At 39.6% G+C, this 19,677-nt stretch overlaps 1 protein-coding gene across 4 annotated transcripts in view; it reads left to right on the top strand.

The window, feature by feature from the left end:
* Positions 1 to 19,677, top strand: part of ryr3 (ryanodine receptor 3) — a 117,606-nt gene that overhangs the window by 67,566 nt on the left and 30,363 nt on the right. For all 4 annotated transcript variants that reach the window (XM_085373024.1, XM_085373022.1, XM_085373021.1 and 1 more), the window contains 23 exons: positions 435 to 569; positions 3,579 to 3,852; positions 3,994 to 4,108; positions 6,498 to 6,630; positions 8,281 to 8,384; positions 9,182 to 9,317; positions 10,560 to 10,743; positions 11,834 to 11,936; positions 12,047 to 12,167; positions 12,887 to 13,056; positions 14,452 to 14,672; positions 15,092 to 15,182; positions 15,395 to 15,535; positions 16,103 to 16,266; positions 16,373 to 16,451; positions 16,640 to 16,729; positions 17,279 to 17,422; positions 18,316 to 18,378; positions 18,469 to 18,544; positions 18,643 to 18,766; positions 19,084 to 19,199; positions 19,304 to 19,371; positions 19,465 to 19,586. In XM_085373024.1, coding sequence (XP_085229150.1) covers positions 435 to 569; positions 3,579 to 3,852; positions 3,994 to 4,108; positions 6,498 to 6,630; positions 8,281 to 8,384; positions 9,182 to 9,317; positions 10,560 to 10,743; positions 11,834 to 11,936; positions 12,047 to 12,167; positions 12,887 to 13,056; positions 14,452 to 14,672; positions 15,092 to 15,182; positions 15,395 to 15,535; positions 16,103 to 16,266; positions 16,373 to 16,451; positions 16,640 to 16,729; positions 17,279 to 17,422; positions 18,316 to 18,378; positions 18,469 to 18,544; positions 18,643 to 18,766; positions 19,084 to 19,199; positions 19,304 to 19,371; positions 19,465 to 19,586 — 2,974 coding nt within the window. The remainder of the gene's footprint in view (positions 1 to 434; positions 570 to 3,578; positions 3,853 to 3,993; positions 4,109 to 6,497; positions 6,631 to 8,280; positions 8,385 to 9,181; positions 9,318 to 10,559; positions 10,744 to 11,833; positions 11,937 to 12,046; positions 12,168 to 12,886; positions 13,057 to 14,451; positions 14,673 to 15,091; positions 15,183 to 15,394; positions 15,536 to 16,102; positions 16,267 to 16,372; positions 16,452 to 16,639; positions 16,730 to 17,278; positions 17,423 to 18,315; positions 18,379 to 18,468; positions 18,545 to 18,642; positions 18,767 to 19,083; positions 19,200 to 19,303; positions 19,372 to 19,464; positions 19,587 to 19,677) is intronic.

The raw sequence follows: 19,677 nt of genomic DNA, 5'->3' as shown, positions 1-19,677 counted from the left end.
ACTCTTAATTTAAATCCAGAGCTTGTAGCACCTAATTTTGGAACAGCCATCCTCAGCCTTTCAGGACTTGTTTGTTTTAAATGACTGCGGAAAAATCATTTTATACAGTATGTTATTATATTCCCCAATCTTCTTCGCACCGACTGCTTGTATGGAATGAATGTATGTGTGAATGAATGTAAGAAGAACCTATACTATCCTATGATTGTCTGCTTGCATGCTGGGAACACTTCTTTTATTAAAATGTGAAGCACTATGTAACTGTGTGTTGTAAAAAGTGCTCTGCAAATTAAGTTAATATTATCTGGCAACATAAATATGTTTATGTTATGAGAATGATCGTTAAAATGGGTTTTTGTTTCCTTTACACAATGCACATGGAAGCAGTCGGTATACCAGGATAAATCTCTGAGCGCCTCCATTTCTCCTGGCAGGAATTCCAGTGGAGGAAGAAGAAGAAGAACAGGACACTTCAATTAAAGGCCGTCTTCTGGCTTTACTGTATAAAATCAAGGGCCCACCACAGAAGACAGAGCAGGAACCCACAGAGACTGAACAGGCTGCCCCCAGTAAGTAGCCTTTAACACCAAAGAAGAAAACAAGCTAGCGACCAGTAACTGTACTGAAGTTTAACAATAACTCAGCAATGCATACGGCAGTGCAAGGCTAAGGTTTATTATTTCAATTGTTTAGCTTGGTGCTGCAACACGTAAGCAGGACTTTATTGTGGTTGCTATCAGTTTCTAAACATATACCACATAACTATGTTTAGCATTAAATATTATATTGACATTCAAAATCATAAAGCGGTACCGATTTATCCATAATAAATATTGCAGACCACAAAACACTTTCCAATCACTAGTTCTTTGCTTCAAGCTTTTTCTTTTTTGCTGCCCTTTGCTCAAAGTATGTTTTTGTTCTGTTTCAAATAATAGAATAAGACTAATGGACAGTTCCTGCAAGACTCTCTGCCATAAATTTTAATACCTTGCTCCAGCCTGCATTATTCAAAAGCATTATAAATGGACGGATGTTCTGATTCAAGATTATCCTGATGGATCTGCTTTAGCATGTCTACAAACCCAATTCCAAAAATGTTGCGATGCTAAGTAAAGTTTAAATAAAAACGGCATGCGATGATTTGCAAATGTCATGAACTGTATTTTATTCACAATAGAACATAGAAAATAGTTTAAATATTTGATTTGAGTCATTTTATTATATCATGAAAAAAATAAGCTTATGTTGAAATGTTTGGTAGTAATGTGCCTGACAAACGTTGGGACAGAGGAACAAAAAGCTGGAAAAGTGAGTGGTACAAAAAAAACAGTTGGAGGAACATTTTGCAACTAATTACATTAACATGCAATAGATCAGTAACAGGATTGGATATAAAAAAATAAATAATTAAAAAAACGTAACGTCTGAGAGAGACAAAGTTTCACCAATCCACAATTAACGGTGTCAGTATTGGATGGAGAAATCTTTGTCTGTGAATACACTTCCACAAATGCAGGTTAATGCAAAGAAGAATCCACACATAAAATTAATCCATAAACACCACCATCTTTGGGCCAAAGCTCATTAAAAATGTGCTAAAGAAAAGTGGAAAACTGCATCTCTGATTGTATGGAGGTGAATTACTGCCTCTGGAACTGGCAGTTTGCACATCTGGAAAGGCACCATGAGTGCTAAAACATATATGCAGGTTTTAGAGGGACATATTCACCCATCCAGATGCCATCTTTTTCAGAGAAGTCCTTGCATATTTAAGGAAGATGCTGCTAAACTGCAAACTCTATCTATTACAACAGTATGCTCTCATAGTTGGAGAGTCCAGATACTGAACTTGCCTACCTGCAGTCCAGATCTTTTACCAGCTGAAACTTTGGACACATCATAAAATTAAGAGAATCCCTAGAATCCCTTATCAGACCATTGGACATTATTACTAGTCTCCTCAGCTCCCAGACATTAACAGACTGTCACCTGACAGTGGTAAACATGGCCCAGTTTCAACTTTTTGGAGAGGTTTGGCTGCCATGAAATATTAAAAAAATAACCTTAGTTCTTTCTTCAAAGTGTACATTTTCACATTTTAAACTTTTACCACGTTTGCTGTGTTCTATTGTGAGTGAAATATGGGTTGAATTCTGCTTTTTCACTTGACTCAGCGTTGCAGCATTGTCAGAGTCTGTTTTGTTCATCAAATAAATTGATGAAACAGTCTGACAAAAGGATGGACGGGCGAAATAAGCTGCTTCTCTTGCCTGACAAAGTTAGAGCTGCTAATTTTTTCAACGTGTAATTTTATTGTCGGATCTTTATATGTCAGATTATATATAATTAATGCCTAGTCAGTCCTTTTGGGATGGGGATGATTACTTTCATTAACTGACGGTAACGCTCATTCACTGTTATAAAACTTTAAAGCCAGTAATTTGTCTCTAAAACTTTTGCTTCCTTATTCTTTTGATGAAAAGCATCGAAGCACCTATTGTTGATTTCACAGCATTGTTTAATTAGTCAGATTACTCAGAAGTTATAAAAACTTGGAATCATCCATAAGGCTTTTTGTTTTTTTTAGTTTGCCAACAGCTAAGGAGCTTATTTCCAAGATTTAAATGCCAGCTTTAATATTAACCGCCTTGGCTTGAACTTGTGATTAAATTTGTTTGTTTGTTCCTCTCTTTATATTCCTGCATCACTCTAGCGTGCTTCAGATATGCTGTTAGCATCCTCATAGACTCATCAGGAGATGATTGTGGGGTTACATCCAATATATTGACAAAATATTAAAGCTCCCAATTAGTTCCGACTAATAGACTAATTTACATTTTCTAAGAGCTTTAATTAAGCCAATTCAGTTCATGGTTTATGCTGACTTTGGAGTACAGCGCTGTGCCAGTGCTCATGTCTATATTTTTGCCTGTCATTTGCAGATTAGCACGCAGACTGCATAAGATTTCAGTGACTCCCTTGTGAGCCATGGTTTGAGATGATTCAGAGCAGATGTGAATTTGCAACACTTTCACCTTCAGGGCATCTACACCGTCTCTGTTGTCTCATTATGATTCTGCTTGAATCCGGCCCTTTGTTTTAAGCAGATGTTGCGCTATTTGGATTAAACGCTCAAGGTTCAGCGATGGCTTTGGAATTGCAGTGTTTTGAGAGGTGCAGCATTTAGCTACAACTTCATATGACTTCAAGTTTTTCTCCACTGGTCCTTGTTTTATTGGTGCTTGGCATCGTTAAGAGGGAAGTTTCATGAGACTTTAAGATAAAGTTTAAAATATACAGTTTTAAAACCTATACTACAGTTTAATTAGCTTGTCTTTGTATATCTCTGGAACAAAAAGAGAAAAAATAAAGAGCATATCATCCATCTTTCCTAATGAACAATGCTTTTGAAGTGCCCGGTCCATAGATTTTTATTTTTTCTCTAATTTGCTCATTCAAAGGTTTGAGAGACAACAAAAATCAACTGAAGCTTTGACAGATACATGATTGTAGAGCAACCTTTATTTACTGCTTCTATTTCTCAATTTAAGAATACTGAACTGTCTCTTCTCCAGCCAACCTGAAGGAGCTTATCTCCCAGACCATAACCAGTTGGGCTCAGGAGTCTCACATTCAGGACTCAGAGCTGGTGAGAGTGATGTTCAGCCTGCTGAGGAGACAGTATGACGGCATCGGGGAACTGCTTCGGGCCATGAAGAAGTCGTACACCATCAGTGCCGCATCTGTGCAAGATGCTATTAACCTGCTGGCATCTCTGGGTCAAATCAGATCTCTGCTATCAGTGCGAATGGGCAAGGAAGAGGAGAAACTCATGATTGATGGGCTCGGGTAAGAAAATATATTATGATGCGCACACTGTTATAAACGATAAAAACAATGCCCGATTCTAGAAATATATCATTGTGAACAGTGTACTCTCCCGCGGTTACAGTACTGTGGGCTTTATAAATCGCTTTCTTGTGTTCTTAGCGACATCATGAACAACAAGGTTTTCTACCAGCATCCTAATCTGATGAGAGTGCTGGGCATGCATGAGACAGTCATGGAGGTCATGGTGAACGTGCTTGGGGGAGACAAGTCACAGGTGAGCTTAACATTGCTCATGTTTTTGGTTTTCCTTGACCACTACAAACTATCGAGTCAGTCCTTTTTTAATGGATCGTATTCATTGAAACTGTTAACTTTTTAGTCATGTATGGAAATAGTAGCTCCCAATCTTAACTCTTGGAGAAGTTCTTTAAAACTCCTTATCCTGTTCATAACTTTTTAAAGAAGTTTGTACATGTTTTTGACGGATTCTTATTTGTTATGTGGCCTCTTTCACCATAATTAGGGGTACAATTCATCATGATTAATGTGTAGATTGTGTTAATAAAAAGTGGTTATAAAAGGAAAAGTGTTAATGAAAGCTGTTGTCTATACAAAATACAAAAAAAAGAAGTTTCCATAGTTGTTCAGAGCCCCGCCCACTTTCCTCACATTCCTTATTTTGGTCAATAATTAGCCTTCAAGCCAAAAATCAGTTATTGTCATGGTTTGCCGGGGCAAGCCGTGTGGAATTATTTAGGACCAGGACGCGGCAGCTCTGGTGCAGGTGAGTATTTATTAACGAAGGAAATACAAACAACAAAGGCACTGGGAACATGAAACTGGAACCTAAACTGGGTAAAACTAACAAAACAAACCAGAAACGAAGATGCAGGGAGGTCCGGGGAAATACGCATGGAGAGATGCAGGGAGACCGAGGGAAAACAACACAGACGAACCAGCAACTACTAGGACAGAAGACACAACTAAAATACACTCAGAGAACACAGGGAGATTACACACAGGTGGGGAACACAGCTGGGAGTGATTAACGTGACGAGACTAGGGAGGCAAACTGAAAACACTCACATAAGACGCAGACCTTCACAATAAAACAGGAACTTACACATGAAAGGACACAAACTAAGAAACGCGGACTAAATACAGGAACACACGGGCAGAACAGAGTAAACACTAAACAGAGGAAGAACAGAACCAAAATCGCAAGAAGAGAAAACACAAAACGCTGGGTCAAAAGGACCCAGGATCATGACAGTTATGAATTAAATGTAGCAAAAGGAGGAGCAAATCATCAATTTTAAAGAACCCAAACAAGCGTGTTTTTGTTTTGGGTATTTTTGCTTGCAAAATGACTCATACAGTAAATCTGTTAGCAAAACATTTGCAGGTTAATTTTCTGTTACAAAGCTTAGTTTTAGGGGAAGAGTTTGAGTTTGTGACTGACAGAACTTTTAATGCTTAATAAGTTGTATACCGATCTCAGGAAAACAAAAGAGGCTGAAGTGAGCCAAGAGAAACTGCTTAATACCCAGAAAAACCGCAGCGTAATAGAGAGGACAGAGGAGTAAAGGTATCAGAGGGGTGACAGGAGGCCACTCAGACCTGTCCTTTTTGGGTGGTGCTGACAGAAGCTGGAAGAGCTGGTTGCGATTTAATGCTGCAGCCAGTGCCAAGCTTGAAGTGAACCTCAGACAGACGGACCTCAGGGAGACATTCAGACCTTCGTGTCTGTCTCTGGCACTGTGATCGCACAGGCTCATAGCATAAATTCCTGACTGGTTTCATGCCACTTGATACGTGTACCTCGCTCGCTGTGGCCATATACAGTGACAGTCGTGAATATAGATCAGGTTTTTAATATTTGCTGTTTGATTACCGCTGATGTTGTTTCAGTCGTGGCATGGTGCTGTATATTATGAGATTGTGCGAGTCGTAGGTTTTATCACGCAATCAAGACAGATGGTTTATAGAATATTATGAAGGAATAAATCTCTGAACTCGGACACTGACAGAAAGTTTGCTCCCGGTCACGCACAGCAGGACCGCATATGGGGAATCAACAAAGAAACTTGTTAAGCTGTATATTCTCAAAGTAAAATTGTTTGTGCTTTCAAAGTTTCTGTCAAATCTGCCTTTAGAGGTGGAAGCTTTGGCATGATTGAAAGTTCAATATTTGTCAGTTGTCTGATAAGTGTGATTTTCTGTGCTGTGCATTTTTGCAGATTGTAATCTGCCTAAAGTAAAATGGGGTTTCTCTCCTCCTCTGCTGTCAATTACTTTTTCTGCATTTCTGCTACAGAGCAAATGACTCTAGTGATTTATGCTCAGCCTGAGGCTTGGACTGAGCCCATGTGAGGACTTAGAAAAATGAGGATGGCACAGATCTAAAAGCATTAGATGCAAAAGGGCTTGAAGGTCAAACAATTTTTCAGTTTCTGTGTTCAAAACAGGAAATAGATTTTATTTATTGATTCCATGATACTCTTTATGATAGTTTAGATACCTTTATCAGACCCAAGCATCTAGTACTCTGCATCCTGTAGTGACATTAAAAAGAATTCTAATATTTCTGAGCTCCTACTGCAGCTTATTTGGGGCTATTTGGCTGCAGATTGATCCATACAGTCTACTTTTTTCTTCCACAGGAGATCGCCTTCCCCAAGATGGTAGCTAGCTGTTGTCGCTTCTTGTGCTATTTCTGCCGTATTAGCCGGCAAAACCAGAAAGCCATGTTTGACCACCTGAGCTACCTGCTGGAGAACAGCAGCGTCGGATTGGGTAAGTATATTTTGCCTTTTCATTATTTATTTGGAAAAAAAAACTCAACTTAATTTATGCACAGCTGTCTTAAGACATTGACTGGGCCATTGCAACACATTGATTTTTCATTTTTAGCCATTATGTTGTAGAATTGTTGTTGCATTTTGGACCATTGCTCTGCTGCATGACCCAACATCAGCTGAGCTGTAGCTGTTGGACAGATGGCTTCCTATTTGACTCTAACATGCTTTGGTAAACAAAGGAGTTCATGGTTGCCTCAATGACTACAACATGCCCAAATCCTGTTTCTCTTGGGCTTTTAGCATTTTTTTCTAAGCATTGCACAGTCTGACCTTGGGATTAGTTTGCAGGGATGTCCACTCCTGAGAAAAGTTTTGTATGCTTCTGAATAATCTTCTTCGCTGTAGAATGATGAACTTCAAACTAGAAATGGTCTTAGAACCCTTCCCAGATTGACGGGCAACAACAGTTGTCCCTTTAGGCCAATTCTATTGTCTTTGCTCCTCCTGGCATTGCATTAACACACTCCTGAATGTTTCAGACCAGCAAAGCCTCTGCATTTATGGAGGTGCTCACACTTGCTGACGATTAGGTGCATTCGATGAGCAACACGTGGCTCCAACTTCTTAATTCTATGAAATCTGTAAGGGTGTACTTATGTTATTCATACACTTCTTTGACATTGTGACTCAATTTTTGTTAAATATATACTGCTATGTTGTCACGTATGGTACAGGTTAGGAAGTATTTACCTAATTTTAGAACCTGATGAGGATTAGATGGTTTTATTTATTATGTCCTGATACATGAAAAATCTGAAATTGAATAGATTTTTTTTTAATATGAAGGAAAGGAACAAGCTGGGGCAAAAACAGACAGTGGAGAACACACTGGTTATGAGGATGCCTTGGCATTTGAATATGTTCCTGAGTATTCTCCATACTGCGTCAATTAAACTTTTTTGCTGCTACATAATGTGTGCAGAAACCAATAGTTGCTACGGGCTGCAACAGTTTTTTTCACTGCAGACTTATTGCTGATATTGTGGGAAGCAGCTGGTGAAGAAGAGTAACAGGCTCGATTTCAAAATGCCAGTATATCAAGTTGAAAGTGTAAGGGGCACAGAGGGAGGCAGCTGATAGAGAGAAGAATGGCGAGCAGTAAATGAGGGTTATTTAGGCGTCCAGAGCAGGACATGAGTCACAGAGATCTGCGTGCCTGTGTAACACGTAAACTAAAGCACCTGGCTCTGGAAGAGGACAGGGTCACATGATCTGAAGAGGACAGTTGAATGAAAACACACTAGTTGTTGCCCTTTTTATATGACACTTTTAGAATTTGCCTCTTTTACAAGCCACGTTTTCCTATAAATTAATAATATGTAACATAGTCTGCATTGTGCTGCAATATTAAGTGGTTTTGTAGTATCTGCTCGACTGCATTGACGCTTTAAAAATGGAGTAATATTGCAAAAAGGGCAGGTGTTGACAAACTGATTAATGGGACCTGGTATTCTGAGCTTCAAAGATGCAGACTGGAGAATATCAAGATTGATGTGCTGTGTCGGTACACTGCCCCCTGTTGTTTAATGCAGAACTAATGCAAAGTTTGCTCTGTTGCTGACGGCCTGTTTCTGTGTGTGTTTAGCCTCTGAAGCTATGCGGGGCTCCACTCCGCTGGATGTCGCAGCGTCTTCAGTGATGGACAACAACGGTCTGGCGCTGGCCCTGGAGGAGCCTGATCTGGAGAAGGTTTGATGACGAATGAAATCGCAGCCTTACTCAAAGAAATACTCAACAGCACAGCTAAAAATCACACAGCACTTTATGTTTGCAGGCTCATTAGATTGTAGCCAGTTTCTATTCTGACCATAACTTGTTGTTGTTTTAGCAGATGTAGTGTTTAAAATTAGTTTGGAAAGTTGTGAATGAAACTGAACTGTACAACTAGCTAAATGTACAACCAGTATACTGATCACATGTTCATATTATCATCAAATACCAAAACAGATTGTACTATAAAACATATGCAGGATCCATTTAGTTATTTATAAAGTCAAACATTAAGAATTAGGGAATTATGTGGATACAGGATCTTATTCACTGTCTAAACCTTGCATTAAATTCTGCTGCTAGGTTTATTCTTCATCTCGAAAGTTTTTGCCAACACATTTCAGGCCACCATGTTGGTTTTGGTTTAAAATCTGGCTTTCGCCAACCCACAAGACATGTTCTTCCAATTATGTGCAGCTCAGTGTTCATAAAGTTTGAGGAGGCCACAGAAGAGGAAGAATACGTGCTAATCATCTGTCAATACTAGAACGCAGTGCTACTCGGATGACACATACAATTATAGAGGAAGCAAGTCAGATAAGAATAGAAAGCTCAGGCCACCAAAGTTTTCTATGAAAAGTGCTGAATGATTTTGTGACAGCTGGAAAAGCTTAGCTCAGCAGAGGCTTTCAAGCTGTCACTGTTGCTGACACTGAGTCAGAAAGACAGTGTGCCATTATAATACCCAGGAGTGAAGCAGAATTGCTTGACCGTAGGTGGTGACATACCTAGCAGGCTGTGGTCTTCAGAGCTGCGCCATGCTGGTGGCTAAGGGATACCCAGACCTCGGCTGGAACCCCATAGAGGGAGAGCGCTACCTCTCATTCCTGAGGTTCGCCGTTTTCTGCAACGGTATGTTTTATACTGAGCACTAAGATGACTTTTCATCCCTGGCAATTCTGTTCCTCTGCTCGTTTTGGTGCAGTGATATACTTGGCCTTTGGTTTGTTTCACAACAAAGCATGCCGACTGCACCCATCAGCATGCTGATTAGAAGTGCAACAGACTGGAAAATGTTAAATAAAGAAGGAAAACATTGCTTGTGGAGTTATCCTGTAAACACAGAAGTTTTTTGTCGATATCTGAGTGTACCATTGTGTGAAGCCTCCGCTTGTACCCAAGCCTGACATACATGACACCAGAGGCTATCTTAAAGTTCAAAGAGGCTTTAATTGTGGCATACATTTGAGTATACACGTGGTCAGTTCGACTTTGTCAGGAGAACAGACGAGGTCAGACACCAGGCTAAACCTATATGGTGCAAGGAATACTTAAAAGCTGAACACGTTGTATAAAGACAACATGGGAATGAGAAAGGAGACAGACAGGGGGAGGGGAATTTGGCAAGGGGTAAGCAAAGCAAACAAAGCAAAAACTATATTTTATATTGAGTGTTTTCATATATTCGTATGTGGTAAGGATATTTGGTGGATACATATGTATGTGGCGCTGTTGTGTTATGTGTGTGATTTATGATTTACTTGATTTTTGTTTTTTATTCGAGTCTTCTTTAATATCTGGATTTTAATTGAATGTGCAAAAACTAGTTACTGTGCAGTGTGTTACATAAAAAGTATTATTACAAACTAGAAAAACTTTCCCATAGCTTCAACCTCCCGAGGACACCCCCGAGATGCTTTTTAAAGACATTTTAAAGAAAATATAATCTAATTAAGTCGCTGAATATGTGTAACTGAGCAATAAATAAGTATTGAGATAAAACAAAAAAATGGCATCGCAACAAAGAAACAGTCTAGGGTGATTTTACTGCATCTGTATAATTGTGAGTATTGTGTATTAAAGCAGCAGGGGATTTAACAGTGATGCTGTTTTTGGAATAGAAATGAAAAACTGCACAGAAATTTAAAAAATCCACTGGTTAAAGATGCCAGGGTCCTGCTGAGGACTCACGTGGAAATGTGAGTCGGCTTTTCCTGGATAAAAAATGTAGCGGTGCTTTAGAAGCTGCTGAATACCACTTTCAGGGGTTTTACACTCTAGCTGACTCTCACCTTTCCTTTTGGGGATAATAACAATTTTCCTTTCCATTGGTCTGCTTTTTTTTCCTCCTTTTTTTTTTCTTCCTCACACCAGGTGAGAGCGTGGAGGAAAATGCCAACGTGGTGGTGAAGCTGCTCATCAGACGTCCAGAGTGTTTCGGCCCAGCCTTGAGGGGCGAGGGAGGTCAGGGTCTGCTGGCTGCCATGGAAGAGGCCATCAAGATCTCTGAAGATCCTGCCCTGGACCTGCCCAAGACTCCTGCTGGAGTCACTACTGGGTAAAAACGACACCAGTTCTTTGTTTTCTTTTTCCACAGTGTTTAAAATCTACTGAATCAGCATTTTTATCACCACGAGACACTAAGAAACCCATTCAGAAACTCTAAAGCCAGTCTCTTGTGATTAAGGCTCTCATTATCTGGGTCTCTGTGTGAAATGTTACTTTTAGTTAGATTTCCCTGTGTGCTTAGCTAAACCAGCATTATTCTTTGTTGCTAGACCCTCAAATAGAGCCATATCACATTACGGGAAAAGAGATCTAAGTTTATTTCATTGCCTTTGCCCAGCAAGAGAACAGTGAAGAGAAAGAGAGAGGTAATTGCTGTTTGAAAGTGGAGTTTTATCAAATAATTGTCTTTTGTTCTCTCTCTTTAAAAAAAAAAAACCTCCTACCAAAACAAGAAAATCTTCTTAATTTACTCTTTATTTAGCAAAATATAATTTACTTCAGCAGCTAAATTCACATTCATGTGTTTGAAGACACATTTAAGAACCACAAATTTTTTTTAAGCGATCATTTATCTCGGATGACTTTGACATTTTTTAAAAAAGAGGGGAAAAAATGAAAAACTTTTTCAACTACTGGAAAGTCTTATAATGCAACTGCAACCCAGGTGTTATTAAAGCAAGTCTTGAATAAAAAAATATCAGAGATTTTAAATCATAATTGGAGCCTAAGGACAGTATGAAAAAAGGTACTTTTCTGGAAGAATATGTAAAAGAAAGGAATACATTATCCCTGGCATTGGCTGTTTGTCCCTGCCTTTCTACATAAGTATACAAAGCCTGTAACACTGACTGAATTTTAATGTTGAAAGTTTGTATGGCCTGAAGTGGGGAGAGAGATTGGAAAGCTGCTCAAAATCAATATGTGTAACAGAATAGCCTGCAAGGAGATCATGTATTGTGCCAAAACATTATTATAAATGCTCACAAAATTGCCCAATTTACTGCGCCTCTGTTGCCCGCCGTATCCTGAAACCACGCTGCAGAGCTTGTCTGCAACTTCCAAGAAATGTTTCTCGTGTTCAGGATAATATTTATTATACTGTGCGTATAATTTTTATATAGTGTGTTTGTCTGTTTCAGGTCTGGTGAGGAGGAAGGGGAAGTGATTCACATGGGCAACGCCATCATGTCCTTCTACTCTGCCCTCATTGACCTGCTGGGACGCTGTGCTCCTGAGATGCATGTAAGGCCTTCGACAACAGCCTGAGCTGAAGAATGAGATTCTGTATACTGTCACAGGGACTCTTATGAGAAAGAGATTGTTTTTGTTTTGTGCCTGTGCATCTCTTACAGCTTATCAATGCAGGTAAAGGTGAGGCGCTGCGTATCAGAGCCATCCTGCGCTCTCTGGTTCCCACTTCGGACCTGGTGGGCGTCATCAGCATCCCCCTCAAAATGCCTGTCGTTAATAAAGGTATGCCGGTCTAAGTTTGCTTTAGGCAGTTTCTGATTGTTAAAAGGAAACGCATAAACAGAAGTGAATTAAGGTGAGACGGGAGGTCTACCTGGGGAAAGAAAAATGTTGTTTAGTTTAGATTCACGGCTGAAGGTGCACGGTAGTCTGATTAAAAATCTAATTTATACTCTACAGGCAAACCTGGGCTGCTGTAGATCACAAACAGTTTTTGCCACATCCTGCTGAACAAACATGCCGCATTACCTTACTGCCTTTCGGCAAATAATAAAAACTCTGCCTGGTACAGCATGTGTGTCGTGCTGCCAGATTAAGGAAGCTGAAATAATTTCATAACTCTGCAGACTATCATCACAGCTCTGCTAACTGGACGTATATTATTGTAAGTGCCTTTGCAATGGCAGGAGACATCACTTAGGAGAGAGCCTTTGCTTCCCTCTACATCTCTGTGGAAAACCAATATGCCTACATTGTGTTTTTAGTACCTTTCTACTTTGTGCCTTGCTTATAAAATTATGGCTTACAACGATGCTCAACAGCAAGAACACCAGAAAATAAATACATTTCACATTTATGCTTGGTTTCCTCAGCTTATCGTGTCTGGGATTACATTTCCCTTAAACTCTAAAGCCTAATTTTATTTCGAAATCATGTTACATTTGAAACTTTCTTCAGTGAATCCCTTTCATTGGTTTTTGTTTTGCTCCACCAACCTTCAGATGGCACAGTGACCGAACCGGACATGTCAGCTTGTTTCTGTCCCGACCACAAGGCCCCCATGGTGCTCTTCCTGGACAGAGTTTACGGCATCGAGGACCAGAGCTTCCTGCTCCAGATGTTGGAGGTTGGCTTCCTGCCTGACCTCCGAGCCTCGGCGTCTCTGGATACGGTAAGTCCTAGAACATTCACGACACACACACACACACTTTCACCTTCAAAGTCCCATTTTGTCAATGACTACCTGCCAAAGAATTTGTATCCACTTCCTGAAAAAGTACATTTTAGTCTCTGCAAATACAAAGGATGTAAGGTCTAGTTGTACCTGACAGGTGTAATCGTCTCTGTCGTCTCTGCTCCTGTTACATTTTTGAGATCTTAAGTCTTTTGTCATTTACTGATAATGAAATGAAGGTTTCTAGTTTGCTCATCAAATGTGCCACAGAGGGAATAAATCTTATCAAACATGAGCACCGATTGCTCAGAACAGTTACTAAGCCTGTTGCAAATTTTCAGAAATATTAACATAATATTCGGCCTACTGATCAGGTCACCCTTAGCTTTTAAACAGTTCAGTATAAAAACTTCACTCAGACTACATTTTTTCGTAACCCAGTTTATCCGGTCATTTGCTACACAGAACGATCTGGGAAGTTGCGAACACTTTGAAAGAAATATTTTGGTTGAATTATCCATTTGTCAGTCTAGCACAGATTAACAGTCAATCAAATCAATGAGCCAGAGGATCCTGAAAGTGGCAAAAGGGTAAAAACAAGCTGCAGACCGAGGAGCTTTGATAGATGATAAGAAACTAGATATAAAGTTTGAATTTCCTTTGGTGAGTTTTTGCTCTTTGTAAGGAGAATTTGTGCATCAAAGGTACACACTTGGAGTCATTTAAAATGACTTGACAGGTGATTAAGTGAACCCTTGCTCTCATCACACTTACTACATACCCAAAATATGTTATGTATGTCTTATGTATAGTCTATGGATCAAATATAACGCAATATAGTCTAAAACAGCGAAGTAATTATCAACTAGTTCAATTATGGTTATTTTCCTTTAGTCCTTTACTTTGCTCCGTTATTATTCTTTTGTTTTTTAAAGGGAGAAAATTGTGAACAAATTCCCACCTTCACTGCTCTTAGTGCAGATTCATTTTCTACTAACAAATTGTCTTTCCATTATTTACGGTTGAATGGCTCACAGTAAGCCGTTTCCAGTTTTGAAAAGTATCCATCCGGAACTTTTTACATTTGGAACTTAATTTACATGCAAAAGGTAAATGACACCATCACAAACACCACCTGTTTCCCACAAAAATAACAAGAAGCTACAGAAAGACTTCTCAAACTTTGGTTTTAATGAATACAGTTATCCCCGCCTGTGACATCAGTGGAAATTGAAGCTCTTCAGCTTTGCTGTCATTTTCTGCTATTAGAGAACTGCATAATATTTACATTTGGCGGAACCTATAATCACTTCCACCTTCTGTTAATCTCTGCGTGTAGAGATTGGGCTGCTCTTCCTTTTTCAGTTACATGCATTGTTCTCTGTCTCACAGGAGGTGTTGAGCACCACAGAGACTGCGCTGGCCATGAACAGGTACATCGGCTCAGCTCTGCTGCCTCTGCTGACCCGCTGTGCCGCTCTCTTTGGCAGCACAGAGCACTACGCACAGCTGGTTGACTCCACGTTGCAGACTATCTACAGGCTGTCAAAAGGCCGCTCACTCACCAAAGCCCAAAGGGATGCCATTGAAGAGTGTCTGCTGGCAATCTGCAAGTAAGGCTTCTTTAGCTTTATTTAGTCTTAGCTGAGTTAAATTAAAGAAATCTGGATTTTCCCCCTGCAGGCCATTAAAAATAATGCAGGTTTAGGGCACTGGCTTCACTTTTCAAATCTTTCAATGGTTGCATCTTTTGTTTGTGTGTAAAATTTTCAAATTTTGTGTGATGGTAGAAAATTATAGCAGCTCAAGCTGCTTTAATTTTGGTGTAAATTTAACACATTTAGCGTGACCTTGATCCATGTCCTTACCTGGACTCGTGCAGCATGGTGCGTAGAGTATATGCCTGCTACAAGGTTACAACATAAAAATTTTCCTTCTCACAGTTCTTAAAATATTCTTGGATGTGAGCACATGCACATAAGAGAAAATCATATTCCGCCTACACAGATGTAATTCTGCACTTATTTCACAGACACCTGCGTCCCTCTATGATGCAGCAGCTGCTCAGACGTCTGGTGTTCGACGTTCCAATGCTCAATGAATATTGCAAGATACCTCTCCGGGTGAGACGCAAAACACTTTCTTGTTAATATGTGTTTGATGTATGAGTCAAAAAGGTTATTGAAGAAATAACACAGGCAATCACTGGAATGTAAAATTTGGGAACCCGTTGTCTTCCTAACTTCCAGAGTTAAACAACATGATTGTAGCAATCGCAATTGGAGTGTAAAAATATTCAGGAATTTTTGTGCGTGTTTGTGTTTCTTATTTCTAGCTGCTGACCAATCACTACGAGCAGAACTGGAAGTACTACTGCCTGCCATCTGGTATGGGCAGCTTTGGTACTGCCTCTGAGGAGGAGCTCCTTCTCACCAAGAAACTCTTCTGGGGAATCTTTGACTCCCTTTCTCATAAGGTACAGCCAGGAATTTATTTATAAGTATTTATTATTAAAGATGAGCTGGCCCAGTGTGCATAGAGCTGTAAAAATTCTCTGTATTTTGCGTATTTGTTGTTCTCCGAGAATGAACCAGGACTAGAAGTGGTATTTTTCTGATCCGCATTTTTGCAGAACAAAATGTTTGGTAGCTGAGTGGTGCTTGTAAAACTCTGTTCTCCCATATTTAAAATATATATATATTCTTATTTATTTATTTCTTTAAATCTTGAGTTTTCAACACTTGAGTGTGGATCTCCTGAGAGAAAAGTTCTCAGTAGTCAGAGGCAGTGAAGTGAAAGCTCAATGAAGTGCTTGTGAGCAGTGCAGCTGAGGCAAAGCCAAATCAGATGAATCATTTATCAGTCTGTGACAGGTCACTACATGGTGCAGACTTTTCCAGCTTTCATTTTCATTCCTTTTTGGGAGGGGGGCTGATCCTACTCTGCTCCACTGTAGTTGTCTCAGCAGACACGTTCTGAAAACATAAAAGTGAAATGGTGAAACGTCTAAGCACCCCTTTCCCTCTCTTCTTACATTTTGTAGAAATATGATACTGAACTTTTCAAAATGGCCATGTCATGCCTGTGTGCAATCGCTGGGGCCCTGCCTCCAGACTTTGTGGATTCCAGTTTAGGTGCAACGCTGGAGAAGCAGGCATCAATGGACGCACAGGGTAACTTTGACCCCAAACCCATCAGCACTGCCAAGTAAGTGTTCTAAAAATGCAGCCTTGTTAAAGCAGCATGTTTCATGTCATGTTTCTAAATGTTTTTATTCATATGTTATGACTTAAACACAATTTTGACTTTTCAGTATCTCCCTTCCTGAAAAACTTGAGTACATTGCCAACAAATATGCAGAGCATTCCCATGACAAGTGGTCCTCAGAGAAGGTTCGTGCCTTCGTGTTCTCAGTGTCTTCTTCACTCATGCTTGGAGTCGATTTATGTTATAAAAATCCAAAGAAATGCAAAGTTGTAATTGTACTTTGTAGTCTCAGTCATTTTACTAAAACAGTTTACATTTCATGGTTTAATAAAATGCGAGATGGTGTAATTAATTGAAATAAACTGTGTTGCAGATGTCAGTGGGCTGGAAACATGGAGACACTGTGGATGAGCAGGCCAAAACCCATCCACTCCTGAAGCCCTATAAATCTCTGAGTGAGAAGGTACGTGCACATTAGTGCTCACACAGCTGAGAAAGCTGGTCACCCTTGTTGAAGAATGGCACCTTGACAGCTTGAGAGTATTTCTGATGAGGCTTCTGTGAACAGTGGCTGGATCAACCAAAGGGGCAAATGCACCACTCGGGTTTTGTGTCAGGTGTTGGGTCAAAAACGAGAGGTGAAGGCCAAATATACTCTGTAAGATAAACTCTAAAACTCCTACTAAGGTAGCCAGAAAATATGCAAGGGTGGAGCCACAGACAAACAAATTTATACACTATCAAAGGTGGACAGACACACACACTTATGTTCTGAAAACTCTCTGAGGCGGTTTACTGAGACGGCAAGAAAAAAGCCACATCATAAGTAATGATTTTACAAGGACATTTTTATCAGAAGTTTGAAAAGAAATACATGTGTGTTTGTTTGATTTTTGTGTAAATGTTTTCACATTTTGTTAAGCTGTGACATCTGGTCTATAGGCCTATTCTATATAGCCTGCATGTCTTCTACAGGACAGAGTGTTAGACTGTGAATGTGTTCATTCTGTAGGAGAGAGAAACATATCGCTGGCCAGTGAGAGAGTCACTGAAGAGCATGTTGGCTATGGGCTGGAACATTGAGAGGACCAAAGAGGGTGAGGCGATGTTCCAGCAACGAGAGAGCGAAAAACAGCGGAAGATCTCGGAGTCCCAGGTAACACATTTATAAATGTTTCCTTTTGTGATGCATATTTACTATCTCATCAACTGACAACAATTCCCTAGACGCTCCTTTTTCATTTTTCTGTCTTTGGTGATTCACGCTACAGAAAGCAGACATCATTTATAACAGGAGCCCATTAAAAAGTAAATAGCAGGACCACTGTTGTCATGCAAGAATAATAAACACCAAACAACAGTCCCAATGGCTTGTATCAGTAATGAATACAAGTTTAATGAAGGCTTCATTTCTCAAGACCACTTTTTTAATGGAAATCTGTGTTTTGGGAACTGAGAAATGTCTGCTTTGTTTTTAACTTAAAGAATAAAGAGTCTTTTTTGATCCATAGAGAGTTCAAAGCACGTACTGTAGTAAAATACATAAAAGAAAATATTCACATTTTTTCAGACTGGAGATATTTTTACTGCTAGTCTTTTCAGCGTAGCATTTAAAACACACATTTTAAGCGTGGGTAGGGATCATTTTTATTGAGTCAATGAACAAAAATTCTACAATTAACATTTAGCAGATCTTAAGAAATATTCAATTAAAAGCCACTGATGCAGAAATGCAGCATGGAAAAGACTTGACTATGAGTAAAGTGTGGATATATGCATATATTAGCATTTTGTCTGCAACATTTACTTGCAGATGTTTTTTAGTAGCCTAAATGATAAATCTGCTAGATCCAGTAGGGATGACAGCAGAAGGGCAATAAATGAATTTTCAGTCTGTTAGTGATGTTGGCAGTTAAAACTTCTCCGTTTGCTGTTCATAAATCACAGCCATCCATCTGTATTATCTTTTGCTGTTTTTTGTTAGCTTTTGCACATTTTGCCAGCTAAAACGCTGATTCAAAAGCAATTTGCTTCTTTTTTACTTTGTAGATTAATGGATTCAGTCCCGCTCCAATGGATCTGCACAATGTCACCTTGTCGAGAGAGCTGCAGGTTGGGTTTCATTTGACTCTTCCTAAATGTTCCCATGTATCTTCTAATACAAAATACAAAAAACTGAGAAAAGCTGCACTTTTTCTGCAGGGCATGGTGGAGGTGGTTGCAGAAAATTACCACAACATCTGGGCCAAGAAGAAGAAAACTGAGCTTGTCAGCAAAGGTGTGCAAATCGTAGTGAAGTTTTATGAACAGCAGTCGAGGTGTTATTTATTTGTGTTCAAAAGAAAGCGCCTGAAATGACTTTTCAATCTTGTCCAGGAGGAGGGACCCACCCACTGCTGGTACCCTATGATACCTTGACAGCTAAAGAGAAGTACAGAGACAGAGAGAAGGCCCAGGAGCTCTTCAAGTTCCTGCAGATTAGTGGCTATGCCATCACAAGGTCAGCCTCCTAATGCTCACGTTTTAAAGAAATGAAAATTTAGCCAACTGTATAGCACTTTACCAGTGCTATACTGAAAACTTGGGGAAAATCCTAATGAGCACTTCTGCTACTATGGATGCTTGTTTCCACTACTGGAAAAAGCATTTTTTGGCTGTGTTGCTGTCTCAAAATTTTCTGTTATTATCTCAAAATTTACAGTTAGTACCTTAAAGTTTTGACTTTCTGAGTCAAACTGCTGAGTAAGTTGAAATTTTGAGATAATAAACCAAAGATTTGACTCTTGACTAGTAGTCAGTAGTGTTTCTGTCTCACAGAGGCTTGAAGGACATGGAGCAGGATTCATCATCAATGGAAAAACGCTTTTCTTACAAGTTCCTTAAGAGGTTGCTGAAGAATGTTGACTCTGCCCAGGAGTTCATTGCTCATCTTGGTAAGTCTGCTGCATTTTTATACGCAGATGCTGATGTACTTTTTTTAGTACTGTTCAGTGCTAAAAGCCTTGGCTGACATTGGTGTTCAACATCGTTAATCCAGAGGCGATGGCCACCAGTGGGAAGACCGACAAATCCCCTCATGACCAGGAAATCAAGTTCTTTGCCAAGGTTGGGAGCTCTGTTTGCAGCTGAGCCACTGATGTGCTGTTGTAGTTACTTTTTTTATTTTTATTAATTAAAGTGTTTATTTCTTCTCCCCAGGTGTTGCTTCCCCTGACTGATCAAACACTTAAAAACCACTGTCTGTACTTCCTGTCTACACCTAGTAAGAACCTGAGCAGTTGTGGTTGTGCCTCCAATAAAGAGAAGGAGATGGTCACCAGGTACTGTGATCATGTTTTTGCTGATCAGTGTGTTTTCTTGTATTTTCATAAAGCCCTTTCTTGTTTTCTTTCACTCGGTTGCTTTTTCCTA

Source organism: Diplotaxodon limnothrissa, linkage group LG15, assembly GCF_057381915.1.
Source record: "Diplotaxodon limnothrissa isolate DT_005_m linkage group LG15, D_limnothrissa_male_GT1.1, whole genome shotgun sequence".
In the NCBI taxonomy this organism is placed as follows: Eukaryota; Metazoa; Chordata; class Actinopteri; order Cichliformes; family Cichlidae; genus Diplotaxodon; species Diplotaxodon limnothrissa.
This window is presented reverse-complemented; position numbering and strand designations above follow the sequence as displayed.